We start from the raw sequence: 19,885 nt of genomic DNA, 5'->3' as shown, positions 1-19,885 counted from the left end.
TGTCAATTTGAAGCAATGGTTCCCTATAGCTGCTTTCATTATGACATATGAAAAAACATTCAATGACTGTCCTAGGTCAGAAGCAGTCACAAATAGCCTAACGCTCTGATAAAGGACTCTCTGACAGAAATCATTTAAATAGATTAAATGGATAGTGTACTAACCAACCCATAATTAAGATGTTACACTTACATTAAGAGTTGCTTTTACTTTTCTTAGTTTTACATGTCATGGTAAAATCCCACATCAAGTATATTAACAGTAAAAGATACAAAGGACATAAAGAGAGGGACATTTATTGACATTCAGTTTAAATTCTGGACAGATACTGGTACATGCGGTTAATGTTAAATTGGCAGTTTATTTTCCATAAATGTTTAAAATAAAAAATATGCTTTGGAAAATGGACATAAATAATGTCAATGATACATGATTTACATCAAGCTATCTAGGTTTTATAGCATTTAAAAAATATATTAGGCCTTAAATGTTATTACAAATTAAAAATATATTATATTTTATATATATATATATCTGTAAAAATGTTGGGTCTTAAATGTTATTACAAAAATATATTATTATTTTATTATTATCTGTAATCAAATAGTACAAATAGAATTGTGCCAAGTGTTCTCATGGGCCTAATAGTTCCAGTTACCTTTCCTGTCCCTTACTTTAGTTTAGTTTAGTTCAGTATTTGCACACAATTACACATAGTATTCAATCAACACATCTCTCTCACTACAGACTACAGTCACATAGTATACAATCAACACATCTCTCTCACTACAGACTACAGTCACATAGTATACAATCAACACATCTCTCTCACTACAGACTACAGTCACATAGTATACAATCAACACATCTCTCTCACTACAGACTACAGTCACATAGTATACAATCAACACATCTCTCTCACTACAGACTACAGTCACATAGTATACAATCAACACATCTCTCTCACTACAGACTACAGTCCATGCCTGTACTGTACTGTAGTTCCACCACTGCTCTCCAAATGAAGTACATTACTGTACATGGAATACATTCTGTGTACATCATCTTTATACCTGTGTAATTACTACAGCTATTGTTAAAAAACCATGAAAAGGTCCCTCAAATAATTACAAGTGAAAAGGTTCTCTGGAACAGTGATAAAGGTACAGTTGAATTATGTATTATAAAAGCTTTCTCTGTAAAGGCACAAACTACCATCACACTGCTTCAATGAACCACTTTAATCCTGATCCTAGGATCAGAGGTCAGAGGTTAAACCCTGTCTGCAGTGAACACCTCGTTTCATCCAGGAGACATGAAGGAAAAATAGATTTATAAAAGCTTTCTCTGTAAAGGCACAAAGTAACTCCATCTGATCAATACATCACACTGCTGCTCAAATCAATGAACCACTTTAACCCTGGAGAGAGACATGTAGAAGTGTAGAGTTTTAATCAATGAACCACTTTAACCCTGGAGAGAGACATGTAGAAGTGTAGAGTTTTTAATCAAATGAAAACAGCTGGTTTAACCCATTAAGATCTGAGGGGCCGGTTCTACAAATTGCCTTCTAAATCAGTATAGTTCTCAAACTGCTTCGTGACCCAAAATGATGAAAATGTTTCGTGCCAGAGACCCCCCCCCCCCCCCCCAGAAGAGAAGATTTGCATTAAATTCTAATTTTTCTATATAATATTTTCTATTTTAAATGATGTTTCGAAAACAATTCTTTTCAAAAAATGTGAGATGTGTCTCAGAGGTTAACATCTGTCCTACAAACTGAATTATTAACCTTCAAATTTCTTGAAGCAGACTTTGCTGGAAGCGTCTGCAGAGATGACCTCGTTGATCCAAAGGAGGTGCGCAGAGACGTCGTGGTGCAGAGAAGGAGCCCATGACCAACCCCAGAAGATGACACCATGCAGGTAATTGATCAGGCTGTCCTCCTCCTCACAGCTAAGCGGTCCACCGCCGTCTTGCTGTAACAACAACAAACAAGTTGTGTTTTTTAGAGTGTGTTTTATCTGTAATTATCATGTTTATGTTTCCATCTCTATGTCACTCACCCAGGAGGGATAAGTCTTATCGGCTGCAGTACAGATCGTAGAGTTGGTGATTTCTTTGAGCGTGGAAGGATAATCAGCCCAGTCCCGTCTGCACTGATCGGTTGTGATTGTGGTGACTGAGCCTTCACGGAGAACGTCATTGAGCCAATCTGGAGAAACATACACAGTATTCATAGTCAGGACATTGTATACAGAGGAAAAATATATTCCATTAAAAATATATAAAATTTTAACCACTTGTTTACCTATAATGACAATATGTATGTATGTATTTATTTATTTATTTGTTTGTTCGTTCGTTTGTTCATTTATTCATTTATTCATTTATTATAATGTATACATTATATAATAATGTAAATATTATAATGTTCACACATTTTCAAAAAATTATAATGTGAGTGACCAATCAAATTCCATGTCAGCCTGTCTGAATGTGTGTTTATGTGTTTATGTTCCTCACCTGGATTCTTCTGATCTCCCCACCCAGCGATTAGGCAGTCAGAACCTGCAGGGAGTACGTAGCCAGGCTTCGGGAGACAGATGGGTTGAATATGCTTGGTGAATTGGACAGGGCGAGACAGTTTGAGCAGAAACATGCCAAGGTAAGGCCAGTTGGAGGAGGTGTAGTTGGGGTGCCTGAAGACCTACCAGAGAAATTACAGACACACGTTTAGATCAACCACATAAACCCTGTTTCCAAACATTTTCAAGAAAGCTCAGATTGTAGATCTATCTTCAAAGGATTTTAACACATTGTGGAATGTTTGACTGAACAGAAGGACACTCAGTTCTCAAACACAACTTTCATTTCAGTAACACTGTAAGGTGATGTGTAGAACTTCCACCTCTCATTTTTAAGTTATTGTATTTTCAAGTGTAGAGAGACAGGAAATGACATCAGAGAGGGGGTGAGGACTTAAAGTCTTAATGTTTTATCTCTAGCAGCTAAAACACTTGTCCATAATAATTTATGAATAATACATTAATAATTCTAATAAACATTATAATGTATCAGTAAAAAGCTCTATAATGATCTTTAATAGATCTATAATGTGTATTTAAAGACTTAGTTCAGAATGCAGGCTCAGACTTGATAAAACCATCTGATTACATTTAGACCTGTTAGTTATGTAATATGTTCTGACATATTGATCATACCTTTAGACCTGTTAGTTATGTAATATGTTCTGACATATTGATCATACCTTTAGACCTGTTAGTTATGTAATATGTTCTGACATATTGATCATACCTTTAGACCTGTTAGTTATGTAATATGTTCTGACATATTGATCATACCTTTAGACCTGTTAGTTATGTAATATGTTCTGACATATTGATCATACCTTTTCTATCATGATCTTCTGAATGGGTTCAGAGGTCGAGGAACGATTATGGGCCCCCAGGACCACAAAGTCACCAGGACTGGGGACAGAAACATAATTATTACATTTTAATTCCATTATCAATTAGTAGCCTAATAAAAAAGTAGTAAAACTATTTAACATTTGTCTATAGACCGATTCTGTACCGGTTTCATGGTCGCAGCCTACGTATTTCCTGTAGGCGGATCCGCCATAGCTGCGGGGGAGATCAGCACGTCTTTCACTACAGTGAATGTAAAGTGACTTGTGTTCGTTGGCTCACGTTACGCTAATTACTAACACTACAACTTTACAAAGATGCCTGAAAAATCGGGACGAACGTGTGTCGTTTATGCCTGCTCCAACAGTAGTGGCAAAATTCATGCACTTAGGAGGAGACAAATTCTACGTCCTGACTCATCATGACGATTGTCTATGAGCGCAGGCTGCGCAGCGCCGGCAGCCATTAGATTCCCTGCGAGTGCAGAGGACAGATGTTCGCCAGAAGTGGGTCAAAAAGCGAGGACTTTGTTCCCACTTCCCAGGCACAAAGAACAGCATGGTAAGTTTGAGACTTTTCGTTAGTTGCCATTAACTACCATTAATATAATACTAGCATGCAGCCCCCATTGAGTGGTGAAATATGTTACATGTCATTAATAACTGTTCACTGTCCAGCTAGCGAAACACGTGGCGCCGATCGTTACATTTACAGTGAAAACGTGTTCATAAACATTCAGATTTCAAATATAAAGTACTCACTACGTGTGCCACGGGTGTTATAAATGTGCTGGTACAGCGATTAGCACTGCTGCATTCCACGTAGTTTAATAAATGGCATTTTTATCCAAGCGCCTCGTTATTTTTCTCAAACGGGGTGCGTTCGGAAAATACACAGTTTCTCACCGGGAGCGCACTCTCTCATTAGTTTGTATTGGCAGTGCGGTCAGCGTGAATATATCGAACACACCCACTGTTTCAGAGCGCAACACTCCTTCCTCGACCTGACAAAAAAACTGCTCGGATAAAATGCCTTTTATTAAACAACGCGGGATGCAGCAATGCTAATCGCCGTACCAGCACATTTCTAACACCCGTGCCCCACGTGGTGAGTACTTCATATTTGAAATCTGAATGTTTATGTACACGTTTTCACTCTAAATGTAACGATCGCGTAAAACAGACTGCAGTAGCATCATGTGAACAATGGCTAAGCTAACGCTAATAACATTGATTGATTGATTGATTGATTGATTGATTGAAAACAGTTTGCAGAATTACAGTATATTTCAAGCACAAACTCAATACAAAGACTGTTAACTGTGAGTGGACGACCCAATTAAACATTACTGTTTACACTTGTTTACAACAGGGTCCACCTTGTTCAATTCATCAAAACATAATTTTTAGTAGGCTAAGCTGCTCCTCAAAATAAGTCACATGCGGCGTGGGCCGCGTGGCATAATTGTGATTAATTATCAGTTGAGAAGATTCACTCATTGAAGGCTACTGTAAAAAGATAGAGGAATAAAGTGCATCATATGACTAATCTGCCCAAAATTAGTGGAAAATATGTTTTATGCGTTATTGAGTCTGTTATTATGTGGTACCAGCTATTCATCCTCATCGTTCTATCTTTAGGTGTGTTGAGTACACTTCCCAGATGGGAGGCCATTGAAAGAACACCCATAGTTCTGCAACTAGGATAAAAATATAATTTCCCCCTTAAAATTTACTGTCTGGTGTGATTGTTTTCATTTAATATTTGGTTTCTTTTGAAAACCAATAACTTAAAAAAAAGAAAGGTAAGCACTGTTTATTTTTCTTTCACAGAGGAGAATGCAGCCCCCCCCCCCCCCCAAGAGAAGAGGCATTCAGTCATAAAGCAGCAGCAGGGCCTGAAGTGAAGACACAGCATCCAATGTGGAAAATGTTATGCCTCTGTGCATGAAGTTGGAGATACAGGCATGTGCAGATCAAAAAAATATTTATTTTACTTAATAATATACTTAATATAGCATCTTTTGGATTCTTTGATGACATTAATGCAGCGCAAAGTGCTTTACAGAGCAATAAAGAAAAAACAGAAAACATTTTCTCAACTGAAACTCATTAAATTCAAAAGAGGGCTAGTTTACTTTAGTCCATCCACTTTCATTACCCCGTGGGCTATCCTTGTGGATATTGCTGGAAGTAAGTGCTGAAAATACACGTCCTTCAGGTGGCTGATTTTCTCTGTAATCCACTCTTCATTGTATGGGACATCTGCAATGACCTGCTCATTTGGAGTCCAGACAATGAATTTACAATTATTTTTTTTAGCACAATGCATCGCCACTTGTACCTGGTAATAGTACCCTAATCCTGATGCCGTTTCCCTCAGAATATATTTTCCATCCTTATGCCTCACATCGTACTTGTTAGAGTCAATCATTTTTAGCAGACTGCCATTGTGTGCCACAAGTTTTTTGGCTGTAGGACATTTAATTTCAATGATGGTATCGGCATCTATAATACCATCAAGGCTGGCACCAAGCCAGTTTTCCTCTTCATGTACAACAAGTCCTGTACACTCCACAGTTATTCCTGTGGTCTCCTCAAACCACTTTCTTGCCAAAGGCTCGGATGTTTGGCCATGCCTAGTGGCTGTATTTCCGGCAAAGGTGCCATTCAATTTTCGTTCCACCCAGTTTTGTGGGTCAACCTTTTTGGGCACTTGAGAGGCCTCACTACTTGTGATTCTTATTTTTCGTTGATCTAGCCAAAATTGATTATTCTGGCCCTTGGATTGTACAAGAATTCTCTCCCTCTCACGTTTCCCACATAACACATGTCTTTCAAAAATACAGTTGCAAAGTTGACATTTTTGTTGAGCACATTGCTCGTGACATGTGGGCAGTTTATCAGTAACCTCTTTGGTTTGTGGCTGTGCAGTCAACAGATCATGCAAAAGGGTACCAGGTATGTTGGATAGACCAGCCATCTCAGGGGATGTGAGGTGCTGAATGACATCTGCATCTTTCTCAAATGCTGTTGACTTTATTTTCATTTTTTTCCGAGGTCCCTGGTCTGGCCCCCTGATGTTCTCGACTGTATCAGGCATCACATTGTCACACGTGGAACTGTTCCAGACACAAGCCTCATCGGTGCTTGCTGTGCCTGTGAACCCCTGACTGGCAGCATCTTTGATTTTGTACAGTATCCCTGCTGAATGACTGCAGCTCTTCCCTTGGTTGGCCATGCAGTCACAGTTCACATCCACCACTTTGCCATCCCTCCTCTGCAAGGTCAGTTCAACATGATGGTACTGTTTAATGTCCTGTGAGTAGCGAACAGGTCCTTTCAAGAGTATGTGCTCCTCATCTGGTAGCCTGTGGAGTATCTGGCCAACCCATCCGGAGCTCAGGTAATTTTGACCCTCTATCAGGGACCTGTAGTTGGCATTGGGTTGTTCATCACATGCCAGTCGGTGAAGGAAATATTCTTGAATACCTATCATAAAAATAAATAAAAACATTCGTTTTTTTAATAGGATTAATACCACTTATCTGTAATGATTAGGAAATACACAGTCTTAGATCATTAAGATTTGCATTTCATAATTTTTATTATGCAAACAAACAACAAACAGTAAACACAAGTTAACCACCCCAGGCAGCATTGGGATAAATACTAACTTAACCGCATGCATGCCATGGTGACTTTCTGGCAAAGAGATGGTGTAGGAAAATAGTCAAAGCTAGTCTAGTCTACTAGACAGTGTAATAATAAGACAGTGGTTTAAGCACTGATTGGCGATTGCCATCAATTAATTACCTTTATCAGTAACTGGAGGCCACTGTCTGACGTCGTCAATCCAGGTACTCATTCTGTTAGTCGCTGGCTGTCACAACCGACCGAGTTAGGTTTTGGTAAACCAAGCAGATAAAGACTGGTATGGTAGCAGCAGCCAAACACCAGCCAGACGCCAAGGGAATCAATTTATGCACCTACAGGGTGTGCACCCAGAGGGTGCCCAATCAAGCCAATCACTGTTATCTGGCCCCTGACTTTGACAAGATACTCCACATGCTACCAAATGATGAGCACAGTTCTGAAAGGACCTGTGTTACTCACAGGACATTATCATGTACCATCATGTTGAAGTAACTTTGCAGAGGAGGGATGGCAAAGTGGTGGATGTGAACTGCGACTGCTAGGCCAACCAACTTAAGGGAAGAGCTGCAGTCATTCAGCAGGGATACTGTACAAAATCAAAGATGCGGCCAGCCACACAGGCACAGCATGCACAGATGACAATGTGACAATGTGAGGCCTGATGCAGTTGACAACATCAGGGGGCCAGACCAGGGACCTCGATGAAAGTAACAGCTTTTGAGACGGATGCAATCCCCTGAGATGGCTGGTCTATCCAAAATACCTGGAACTCTTTTGCATAACGTGTTGACTGCACAGCCACAAAACAAAGCAAATGAAAAACTCACCATGTCATGAGCATGTCATGAGCTCAACACAAATGTAAACTTTGTAATGAAAATAAATGTGATATGTGGGAAACATGAGAGGGAGACAATTGCTGCACAAACAAAGGGCCAGAGTAGTTTATTTGGAGTAAATTAAAGGAAATCTGAATCATCAGTAGCCTCTGAAGTGCCCAAAAAAGAAAATCCACAAAACTGGGTGGAACGAAAATTGAATGGCACCTTTGCTGGTAGCCACTAGGCATGACCAAACATCGGAGCCTTTGACAACAAAGTGGTTTGAAGAGGATACAGGGATACAGGTATTCTAATAAACATTTTACTTATTGTGCATGAGGAGGGAAACTGAGAATTAATAATAATTGTTTATAATTTTTTCCATCTTTCTCTTTCTCAGGGGAATAGGAATCTGGGTAGGCTGAGAAACACCTGGAGAGTAGAGACTCTCCAAGACCTAAAGAACATTGGAATGAGCTGGCAGGAAGCAAAAGCCCAGGCCCAGGAGATTGAGATGGAGAGCTCTGGTGGACGCCCTATGCCCCTCGATGGGGTAAAGAGGATCAAGTCATGTCATGCTCATCTAGGCTTACATCCTCATCCACATCACATTCCTCTTCTTCCTCAATATCAGATGTTTCTTGTTGCTCAGTTTCAGTCTGAATTAACTTGGGTTGCAAATTACATAGCCCAGCACAAATACTCACAATGTCATCAACATGTTTTATACTACCTTGAATGACATAACTGACCATTTTAAAACCTTTGAACCTTCTAATTGCACGCTCTACATGGATTCTGACATTTGCTAGGCGCCGTGTTGCCACAACATCATGCCCAGGAAGTTCTTTGAGGCCGCGAGTAAAAGCTGGGAGAGCCAGAGTCACCCCTGGAGGCAACACATCTGAGATGGTGAACCCACGGTCTGCTAGGATTTGATCACCAGGAATCAGAAGTTCAAGAAGACCACTGTTCTTTGTGATGAAAGTGTCACTGGCCCGTCCACCAAATAGTTTTGATGTGAACATCACATAACCATTGGGGGCAATACAATATAATAATTTGTAAGTGTTATGATGTTTGTAGTTGCTGAATGTTTGGGATCGCTTTCTTAAGTGTTTTGGCCTTTGGACAAATATTTCTGTACAGTCTATTATGCATGTTGCTTTGGGATAATTTTTACTGAAACATGATGGCATTATTCTTCTGAGAGTATCCCTAGGCAACCACGCAATCACATTTTCCCTCATAAACCTAGCAAGTATTGGTCTCCAAAGTGAAAAGATCACACATGCTGAGGTCTTGCTTATTCCAAATCTTTTAGCCAAGTCTGTGAACATCAAACAAAGACGTAGCCTAGTTAAAACGAGTAACAGCTGGTCATGGACTGCTAATCTGGTCATCTTTGGAGGTGGGTGAAAAGCTATGAGGGAATGTAAAAGCTGCCAAAAACTTGCAATACCTATGCCCGTGTGAAACCTTGCATCTTTGTCATCTAGGTCATAGGCTGACAATGATGGTGTAGGATCAGTTTGTGTTGCACGGTTTGTTAACTTTATGGTAGAGTAGCTGTGGTCTGTAATAATTTCTGGACACTGGATTCCAATATCACGCTTCAGAGGCATGACATCAGTTTGTGTTGCACTGTTTGCCCTTGAGTTGATACGGAAGTAATTGTGGTCTGCAATATGTTCCATTCCGATATCACTGGTGTCTTCAGGTCCTGCTCTTAATTCTGTTGTTGTTGATGTTGTTGCGTTTAATTCTGTTGTTGTTGATGTTGTTGCGTTTTGTGTGCTGCTGCTGCTTGATGACCGAAGGCCTCTTCTCTTAGGGGGGGCTCTACCAGATGTCATTCTCCCCTGTGAAAGGAAAAGAAACGATGCACTACAAGTTATTGTTTTATTCAAAATAAACCTAATCTGTTGAACCAAAAACAATCACATCAAACTGTCAATTTGAAGGGGAGAATCAAACGTACATGTTTATATCCTAGTTGCAGAACTGGATACGGGTGTTCTTTTGTTGGCCTCCCATCTGGGAAGTGTACTCCACACACCTAAAGATAGAATAATTAGGATGAATAGTAAATACTGGTAGGCTACCAGATATAACTCATAATGCATTAAAATACTGTCCACTAAATGGTTTCATGTTATGCAATTTAGTTATATTATGCACTTTATGCCTCTATCTTGACTGCAAAAACGCCTTCTCAACTAATAATTTTACCCACCTTGTGATGTGATAAAGATTTATTCTGATTTAGAAAATACTGTCCACTAAATGGTTTCATGTATCATGTTATGCAATTAGTTATATTATGCACTTTATGCCTCTATTTTGACTGCAAAAACGCCTTCTCAACTAATAATTTTACCCACCTTGTGATGTGATAAAGATTTATTCTGATTCAGAAAATACTGTCCACTAAATGGTGGCATAGCCATTTCATAGAGTGGACGTTGTACATTGCTTTGCACCATTTCATAGGGGGTAGACTAGATTGTCAACATTCAGCCACTGTTGTGACTCACTACTTGGGTCTAATTTAGACCCAGATGTTTCCAACTTTCCATGAAGTTTGTTTATGTGTAGAACCCTACCATACAACTGTGTCCTGCAGTATTTGTGTTCATTAGACTGTCATAGTTTGTCCAAATAGCCTAGTATTTAATCACAATAATGTCAAGCCACAGGTGACTTATTTACTAACAATGATGAACTAGTTGAGATAACATTTCACTCCTCAATGGGGGCTGCATGCTAGCATTAATGGTATAACTAACAAAAAGTATCCAAAAGTTACCGTGCTGTTCTTTGTGGGAACAAAGTCCTTTATGTTGATGTTTTTTATCCACATCTGGCGCACGTCATTGTCCTCTGCACGCCCAGGGAATCTGTGCAAACCGTATGGCTTTTGGCATGGACAATCTTCATGATGTAGAGGTTTGTGTTTTTGACATTCAGTTTCTTTCCAGAGTTGGATTTTGCCACTACTGTTGGAGCAGCCATGAACTGCACACGTTCGTCCCGATTTTTTGGGCATCTTTGTAACGTTATAGAGTTATCAATTAGCGTAACGTGAGCCAACGAAAACAAGACACTTTACATTCACTGTAATGAAAGACGTGCTGATCTCCCCCGCAGCTATGGCGGATCCGCCTACAGGAAATACGTAGGCTGCGACCATGAAACCGGTACGGAATCGGTCTATACCAGGGGTCGGCAACCGGCGGCTCTAGAGCCGCATGCGGCTCTTGAGCACTCCCCTGGTGGCTCTCTGTAGCATTACAAAAAAATCGATGAAAATGTATAAATGTTTATTTTTTCACATTTTTATTTTTCATTTATGGTTTCTGTAGGAGGCAAAACGTGACAGAAACATTCTTAAGTTTCCCAATTTTGTAAAAATGTGTAGAATAAATATTAAGTTTAAATAATGTCAACTAAAATTTGCGTCATAGCATGCGACACACTCGCATGCTGCGCGCCTGACACTATTATAAACAAACGGGGGTGTGTGAACATATGGGTGTGTGAGGCTGGTGCCTGCTACGCTATGGCTTCTACATCTACAGGGAGAAAAAGAAAGATAGCCGACGAAAACAGAGGATTTAACAATTCGTGGACAGACGCTTATGCCTTCACAGCCAATGCAGAAGATGGATTGCCTGTATGCTTAATCTGCAGTATCCCATGACGCAACAGCAGCCTGTTTTACGCAATCGCAGTCCAAACGTGTATATAAACATTCCGATTTCAAATATAAGGTCCTCGCCACATGTGCCACGGGGGTTAGAAATTTGCTGGTACAGTGATTAGCATTGCTGCATCCCGCGTTGTTTAATAAAAAGCATTTTTATCCGAGCGCCCGGCTACTTGTCTCAAACGGGGTTGGGAAATCCACAGTTGCACACCGGTTGGGGGCGCGTAGTTGAAAGCCAATGGCAAAATAACAGCTCGGATAAAAATGCTTTTTATTAAACAACGCGGGATGCAGAAATGCTAATCGCTGTACCAGCAACATTCTAACACCAGTGGCACACGTGGCGAGTACTTTATATTTGGAATCTGAATGTTTATGTACACGTTTACAATGTAAATGTAGCGATTGCATAAAACAGGCTGCAGTTGCCATGACGCACCATGGCTAAATCTGCAGTGACAAACTTATCAAACAATAAATAAAACGTGGCAAGCCGTTCACAGACGGTGACTACAGTATATGAAGGAGTCATATAGACGTTGTATTATCTCCCGTGTTGCAACGAAACTATAGCAGCAGCCAGCAGTGGTGGAGTTTAAAGCTGCGATGATTGCGATCCACTTCTTAAAAGTTATAGTTTGCTGACTTTGCTCCCTTCTGCTTTCTTCAGCAGTTCTGTGACTGCAACAGCCCTCTTTCTCTCATTCATGCAAACTTAGCATGCTTTCCCTGGAAATGTCTTTCAACGTTACTTTTTTATTGTTTGATAGTTTGTCACTGCAGATTAAGCATACAGGCAAATACCGATATTGTAAACCTCCCAAAACACGACACACTTGTGTGGAAAACATGGAATGCTCTTCCAGAGCATGAAGAAACTCGCATTTGGAGTATTTGTGGAGTAACGTTGTGAGCAGATATTCTCAAACATGAACTACATTAAATCCAAATACCGCACACGCCTCACCGATGAGAGCCTGCGCAGTTGTGTGTGAAGATTAAAGTGACATTTTACGTGCCCAGTGTTGAGAAGCTCTCCAGCGATGTCCACACACAGAAATCACATTAAACGGGTAAGAACACAATGCAAAAAACATGGCATAATAATGGAGGGTGCGTTGACTGCGTTCGGAAATGCGCACCGGGAGCGCACTCGCCTATATTAGTTTGCATTGCACAGTGCGCTCAGTGCGCTATTTCCGAACGGGCCCGTAATGAAAGTTAAACCATAGCGCACTTTTTATTTTGATAGATAGGCTAATATCCACTTGCAGCCCTTTTGTCTTCATTATATAAGCATTTTATGGCTAAAAAAATGTTGCGGCTCCAGATAGATTTTGAATTAATTTTTTTGGTCGAAAATGGCTCATTCAACATCTTGGGTTGCCGACCCCTGGTCTATACTGTATGTAGCATAGCCATGGCTTGGTTGTAAAACGTATATTTAATCACTTTAGCCCTAAATACTTTGTTTGTGTATTATGCATAGAAAAGATAGACGATCTAAGATGACAACACCTTGCTGTGGCACATTGTGAACTTGTAGATCAGATGTTTTCAGCAAGTTAATACCAAAATAGGAGCAGGCTTTAAGATGTGATTAAATGAAAACAGGGTTTAACACATTAAGACCTGAGGCTGATTCTATAAATTTACTTTATTTGTATTAATACAAAATAAATAAATAAATTACCATGATCTATAATGACTGATGACCAGAATAGTGAGTCCAGATTGAAATAGTGACAGAGTGATAATAAACTGTGTTTACTTATATCTCATGGTTTATGTATGTTTGGATTATCGTACCCGCCAACATCAGACACAACAAAGGACTCATGAATAAGGGCAGCACCCCCCCAAAAGAATCCATCGGAACTCTGAAAGATAAAAAGGTAAAGTGTGAATCAAAGACAGACAGAATAAAGGGTTGGGTGAGCTTGTAGATGGTCTCTTTTTGCCGTGTGACGTCGTCGTACAATGGAGCATAAATGAAGCACTTCTCCAACATAATTACCATGTTCTATTAGCTCAGTGGTTCTCAAAGAGGGTCTGGGGACCCCCAGGGGTCCCTGAGGGGGTCCCTGAGGGGGTTCCTGATGGGGTTCCAGGGGGTCCCCGGCCAAATGTGTCACTAAAGTATGACAATCACTTCAAACACAATTCCTGTACAATTTGAAAATAGACGATCTACAAGCACAATATTTATATATTCGGGGGTCCGTCGCCAAATACATTAATTTGGGTGTTGTTGACACAACATGCGCTGAGAACCACTGTATTATCTGAAGCAACTGTAAATATGTGGCTCAAAGTGTCCTTGAGCCAGTCACTGAGCCTCTACTAACTGTTAGAGGTTCAGTGTCTTGCTCAAGGACACTCGGACACGCAGCCAGGAGGAGCCGGGGATCGAACCGGGAACCTTCTGACTCCAAGATGACCTCTTTTCCTCCTGAACCTCTGGCTGTCCTGCTGTATAAAGTATAATTACCTCAATGTATCCCATCCACGGTAAAGAATGGGGCGCAGAAACCTGTCCGTTTTCAACACGTACATCTGGAACATTGTTCCTCATCCCACACTGTGTCACCTGGGGCGGGTCCCTCATCTCTACACGGGATGAAAGTAACACACCATCTCTGTGAATAACAGCTAAATACATAAAGACTCCGCTCAACTCAGTATGAAGGACTTTAAGTGTCTAAGATGCACACGCACGCACACGTACCACACACACACACACACACACACACACACACACACACACACACACACACACAAACGTGCCAGCATGCAGGACGTTAAAACATGGACACACACGTACCTTTAATGGCGTCTTTGACGAACGTTTCGTTGTGGGTCAAGTAAACTCCTGGACTGTTCTGAGCAGCACAATCACGCGGCCCTCTGATGTTGGATCCCAACAGGATGAGGTCATCGCCGACTTTCACCAACAGGGGAGCTCCCGAGTCACCCTGATGAGACACAAGCAGTACAGCATTGTTCAGTATGAAACGTCTGGGTTTCCGAGGCTAAAGGCTCATTCATAGTCTGGATTCTCGGTGGTGAGGTGACCACCGAACTACAACATTCATGAAGGTGTGAATGGAGTTCTAACCTGGCAGATGTTCTGATGTCCATGAAGGTGTGGATGGAGTTCTCACCTGGCAGATGTTCTGATGTCCATGAAGGTGTGAATGGAGTTCTCACCTCGTAGATGTTCTGATGTCCATGAAGGTGTGGATGGAGTTCTCACCTGGCAGATGTTCTGTCCACCGCCGTCATTTCCAGCACAGATCATGTCGTCCGTCACCTTTCCAAGGTATTTCCGCTTACATTGGCCGTGGTCGTTTATCGTCACATTCACCGCCTGGAGCGTTCTGGGTGCTGATGGGTCTTCTATAAATACACACAATGCAGAACAGAACCATTATCTCTGTGTCTGTGTCTGTGTGTGTGTGTGTGTGTTCAGTGAAATTCTATACTGCACTCAAAGTGTGGTCCAGGGACCTCCAGGGGTACTTGAGGCCACCTGATTGATCCTCTAAACTCCAGGGTCCATTTAAGCAATATTACACGAGAGGGTGTTGTTTAACTTGATTATTGCCACGACAGGGATGCGGTCAGGAACGAGACGAAGTCGAGTTCGGCAAGCATCACTGAAGTGGCAATAATCACGTTAACCCACACCCTCGAGTGTAATATTGCAATTCTACCACAGTTACCCTTAAAACTAAGACAGATGTACAGTAGTCACTACGGCCACAAATGTCCCAAGAAACTAGCTAGCCTAGCCACCGAGTTTGCTAGCGCTCTGGGAGAACAGAGCTGGATTCTTTGTTTTGATTAGGTGGTGAACAGTGCTGGTTTGATCCACGGCTAGAAACCGTTTCAACCAATCAGATTGCTTCCTCGAAACGACCTGTTGTAGAATTGGTTATAACCTCATGCGAATAAACAGCTCTCAGTTGTATGTAACCCCATTTGACCCTAAAAGTCCATTAGTCCAAATGTGATTATCTTTGGTCCCCGGGCAGGGTGCCATCTCTGGGGTCCCGTGCCGTGCCTACCTGATGTATCCCATCCGTAAACTGTGGCGTTGGTGCCATTCAGGAAGACACTTCCGTGGGCTGCTAAACACACAGGCTTGATGTTCTCCACAGGTCGGTCCAGTTTGACCACCGCCTCGTCGTACGCCCAACTGCTGTCAGGGACGAGTCAGAATGATCCAATATTAGTTATTGGGGACAGGTTAGACAGCTCGATGGGTTGTGTCAGACAGGTAGTAAAGTCAGCTGTTCACCGGTGGCATTTCATCATGAATGGAAGGAGAGGGGGTGAACGACGGGGAAGTCCAACTTTGCTGACCGCTTTACAAACACAAACGCTAAGACAACACCACGCTGCTATCTGTACGATTCTGCACAACGCACTTTGTTATGATGCCAAATCAATTGTTTTAATATACCTTTAATAAATGAATAAAACGCAGTACACTGGAGAAGTGAGTCCTTGGCATGCAGCGCGTCTGGCAGTACATTTCCCCGCTTTTAGCCTCTCGGTGGCTTAATAAGTTCGTCGCCATACATTGTCAGCAAAATAGTGACACAAACGGAACGATTGGAGCCATGGAAGGACCCGACAAGTCACACGTTGACGCGGAGAAAACGAGCCACGCAAACAATTGAATGAACATAGCCACGGACACACACAACCGGACCGGAGCATTTCAAATGACAAGCGGTAATGTAACCCGACCTGTCGCGTTCTGCTGTTGAACTAAAGTTGGTTAGTTTGGATCAGTTTGAGCTGGTTATGCCGCTGAGTGGAAACTGGAAACTGACATTGTCTTTGTGATGCGCTGTGGATGTGCGGCCCGCCGGGCTAACGTAACCTATTGTGTGTCAACTCAACTGTCAAACAATAATAACGTGCGCTGCTGTTTGCGATCGCCGATCGCTGTGGCTGTTTAATGTGGCTAGCTGGCTCGCATTGGATTCTCATTGTGACTGTGTCATTTGCCTGTGCATTAAAATGAGTGGAACAAATGTTGGTTCAACCGTTGAAGGCCGCATAGGCCGAAACGTTGCTATTTCCCTGTAAATAAAAGGTGGTCACTGCATTTGAAGACAGTGTGCGGTTGTTTTCCTTGTTCATTTTTGGGGCACCGTACCCTCTCCTACGCACCTGTCGCATGTAGGTGTGCAAAAGCTTTGCTTTTCATTGGTTCAACTTCAACCGTTGGGAAACAGGACAAGGAAAACAGGAAAACAAACCTCAGCTAGAGGCTCAGTGCAGGCCCAGTCCTACTGAAAGCCCACCCAGCATGAGGCTGTGGAGGAGGAAAATGTGGAAGGGACTTTGCCTCAGTCACATCATGTTCATGATGCTCAGGAGGATGTTAGGCCATGGGACAGCATATCAAACATAAACAGTGAGAATCATGGTTCAAAGGTGTCCTCCACTGCATCACAATGTGTCATGGCTGAGGCTGAAATGGCGGCTTTAGTGGCTCGGCAAAGGTTGCTCGCACAAAAACACGCTCTTGAAGAACAGGAAGCTCAAATAAGAAAACGAAAGGAACAATTTCAGCTTGAAGCAGACATAGCCGCATCAGCAGCTAAATTAAATGTTTTGAGAAACTCTGGGTCTGGAGTAGGAAGTGCTGCTTCTCAGGAATTGGATGGAATGGAATCCTACTTTGAAGGTGGCCTCAATATTAATACAGAGGCATTATCACACAAGGATGGGATAGGAAGAGGACAACCTACAGTTTTTGGAGGCACAAGGTCAAAGGAAAGACAACCTGATCTCCAGAGGCCCTCGGCACTCGCACAGGCACGGAGCACGGCCCCAGAGCCTACATTGTCCTTGTATAGAGACATACAACCTATTCATATGAACACCACCAGTGAACAGAAGAACATGATGGCTATAATGCAAAAACAAAATGAGATAACATCAATGTTGGTGCAACAGCAGTGCATTGCTTCACTACCTAAAAGAGAGATACAACTGTTTGACGGTGACCCTCTGCAGTACCATGGTTTTATACAGTCATTTGAGCAAACCATAGAACGGAGGACCGACAATTCCATCGATTGCCTGCACTATCTAGAGCAATACACCAGGGGGCAGCCTCAACAGCTAGTCAGAAGCTGTCAACACATGACTGATGGTACTGGAGTGGATATGCTACAGCAAAGGCTTTACTCCAGGAGCATGTCATAGCATTTGTATATATGGACAAAATAGTCTCGTGGCCAGCAATTAAGCCAGAGGATGGGAAAGCCTTGCAAGCATACAGCGTATTCTTGCGAGGATGCTGCAACGCAATGAAAGACATACACAACCTATGTGACTTGAACACATCTGCAAACATGATTGCCGTGATTAAGAAGCTGCCCTACAAGTTGAGGGACAGGTGGCGAACAGAAGCATATAACATCCAAGAAAAGCATCGCAAACGAGCCATATTTGCCGATATCATGACTTTTATCGAGCGTGAAGCGAGAATCTCTACAGACCCTGTGTTTGGAGACATACAAGATGAAAGTGGCAGAGCCAAACCTGCCTTGTCTTCAGGCTAGAGGGAGCAGCTTTGCCACTACGTTCACAACTATTGAAAGAGACACTCATTTGGAACACGAAGCCAAAGATAGATCAGAGAAGACATGTCTTTTCTGCAGGAAGAGTGGACATGCACTGGAATCGTGTACTCTATTGGAGGGGAGAGCTCACAGTGAGAAGATGGAGTTCCTGAAGAAGAAGGGAGTTTGCTTCGGATGCTTGTGCCCTGTAGGGCACATTAACAGAATGTGTACGGAACGCCTGTCTTGCAAGACATGTGGCAAACGGCCACCCGACCTTACTTCACATCCACTCTGAGAATGGAGATGCAGAGGAAAGCAGGAACAACTCAGACAGAGCTCTAGTTGAAATCAATACCGCTGGTCTCACTGGGGCCGGTGATCAAGACTGTAAGCTTGCCATCATACCAGTTAAGGTGAAGGCAAGTAGAGGTCAAAGGTCAGCGAAAACCTACGCCTACCTAGACCCAGGGAGCTCAGCGTCCTTCTGTACAGTGGGTCTGATGGAGAAGCTTGGGCTTTCTGGGAGAAGAACAAGGATCCTTTTACGTACAATGGGCCAAGAAGAGGTGGTTTGCAGCCGACTTGGAAGTCGCTGGCTTGGACAGTGACCAGTACTGTGAAGTGCCCAAAATCTGCCCAAAAAAACAGAAGTAACATCCCACGACAGCAAGATCTGGAGAAATGGCCTCATCTGAAGCATGTCTGTCTGCCACAGATCGACGCAGACCTGGAGATGTTGATTGGTTTGAATGTTCCCAAGGCCTTGGAACCACTGGAAGTCATCCGAGGTGTGAATGGAGGAGAATATGCAGTAAAGACTATGCTCGGATGGACTGTAAATGGATCACTTGAAGGAGATGGCAGTGATGAACCTGTGACCTGTGACCCCTGCTATCAGCATTAACAGAATATCTGCTGTCACTCTTGATGAACTCTGGAACCAGCAATTTAAGTCAGAATTCCCTGAAAACAACCAGGATGAACTGCCAGGGCCCGCAAGGGAAGATTGTACATTTCTGAAAATTGCTAACAAGACATTGGAGCTGGTTGGATCATTACTGAAGACCATGGAGCAAACGCCTGCATTTGAGGAAGCTCGACAGCCGCAGCTGGATGCCCTACCCAGCAGCACCTTACTACTCTGGGGGACCCCAAAGAAACACATAGAGCAGAGGTGCTGAGCAACCTGAAAGAGAGAGAGCTAGGACTCCAGGCACATGTTGTCACTCCCTTCACAGACGAGACAGGTTGCTTTCTTTACTGGTGGTTTATTAAGCACTTTCCTCACTTAAAGACCAACGTCAAACTGGTGACACACAAATAATAAAGACATGATCAGAATAATCGCCAACTATACAATACCAGCATGATGATATGGAAAATGTGCTTGACAAATGAATGTACCTCGCTGGCTGCATAGCGATGTAAAGGGAATGAAGTTCATGGAATGCCCAAAATAATCAATAAACTGTCGAACTGAAACAAAGGTAAATCGATCAATTAAACTCATAAACAAATACAATATGGAACTTATAATGTAGACTGAGAACTCAAAATGTTGACACAAAACAATTAAACAAACCTTTTAAGCGACATGTTCTCAAACAAACAAACAGCCTCCCTCTCACGGAAGCGACAACTCTGAACTAGTGAGCCTTACTCACATGACCATATA

At 42.2% G+C, this 19,885-nt stretch overlaps 2 protein-coding genes across 3 annotated transcripts; one reads left to right on the top strand and one right to left on the bottom strand.

Annotated features, from left to right (window-relative positions):
• Positions 1-1,787: 1,787 nt before the first annotated feature.
• LOC310867521 (chymotrypsin-like protease CTRL-1) lies at positions 1,788-3,645 on the bottom strand (the record flags this gene model as incomplete). The annotated part of the gene is made up of 5 exons (XM_083777636.1): positions 1,788-1,979; positions 2,067-2,215; positions 2,527-2,710; positions 3,413-3,491; positions 3,620-3,645. 5 exons carry the CDS (start codon positions 3,643-3,645, stop codon positions 1,788-1,790), a joined length of 630 nt encoding a protein of 209 aa, XP_083633762.1.
• Positions 3,646-5,309: 1,664 nt separating this feature from the next.
• LOC310868158 (uncharacterized protein) lies at positions 5,310-10,176 on the top strand. 2 transcript variants are annotated; one of them, XM_083778426.1, is made up of 3 exons: positions 7,274-8,213; positions 8,309-8,461; positions 8,721-10,176. In XM_083778426.1, exons 1-3 carry the CDS (start codon positions 8,127-8,129, stop codon positions 8,814-8,816), a joined length of 336 nt encoding a protein of 111 aa, XP_083634552.1. In that variant the 5' UTR covers positions 7,274-8,126; the 3' UTR covers positions 8,817-10,176. The 2 variants fall into 2 exon arrangements, 1 of the variants encoding a protein (XP_083634552.1); XR_014570060.1 differs by lacking the exon at positions 7,274-8,213 and adding an exon at positions 5,310-6,717 and having other exon boundaries at positions 8,309-10,176.
• Positions 10,177-19,885: the final 9,709 nt, after the last annotated feature.

The sequence above is a fragment of the Protomyctophum parallelum genome (genome assembly GCF_964188405.1).
Source record: "Protomyctophum parallelum genome assembly, chromosome: 12".
In the NCBI taxonomy this organism is placed as follows: domain Eukaryota; kingdom Metazoa; phylum Chordata; class Actinopteri; order Myctophiformes; family Myctophidae; genus Protomyctophum; species Protomyctophum parallelum.
Note: the sequence above shows the minus strand (reverse complement) of the source record. Positions and strands in the feature narration are given on the sequence as shown.

What these genes read in the sequence shown, in the direction of transcription:
- LOC310868158 (XM_083778426.1), top strand. Translation starts at nt 8,127, where the DNA reads ATGGCACCTTTGCTGGTAGCCACTAGGCATGACCAAACATCGGAGCCT. An exon ending in AAGAGGATACAGGGATACAG is followed by an intron (nt 8,214 to 8,308) that starts GTATTCTAATAA and finishes TCTCTTTCTCAG; the next exon opens with GGGAATAGGAATCTGGGTAG. An exon ending in GCCCTATGCCCCTCGATGGG is followed by an intron (nt 8,462 to 8,720) that starts GTAAAGAGGATC and finishes GACATTTGCTAG; the next exon opens with GCGCCGTGTTGCCACAACAT.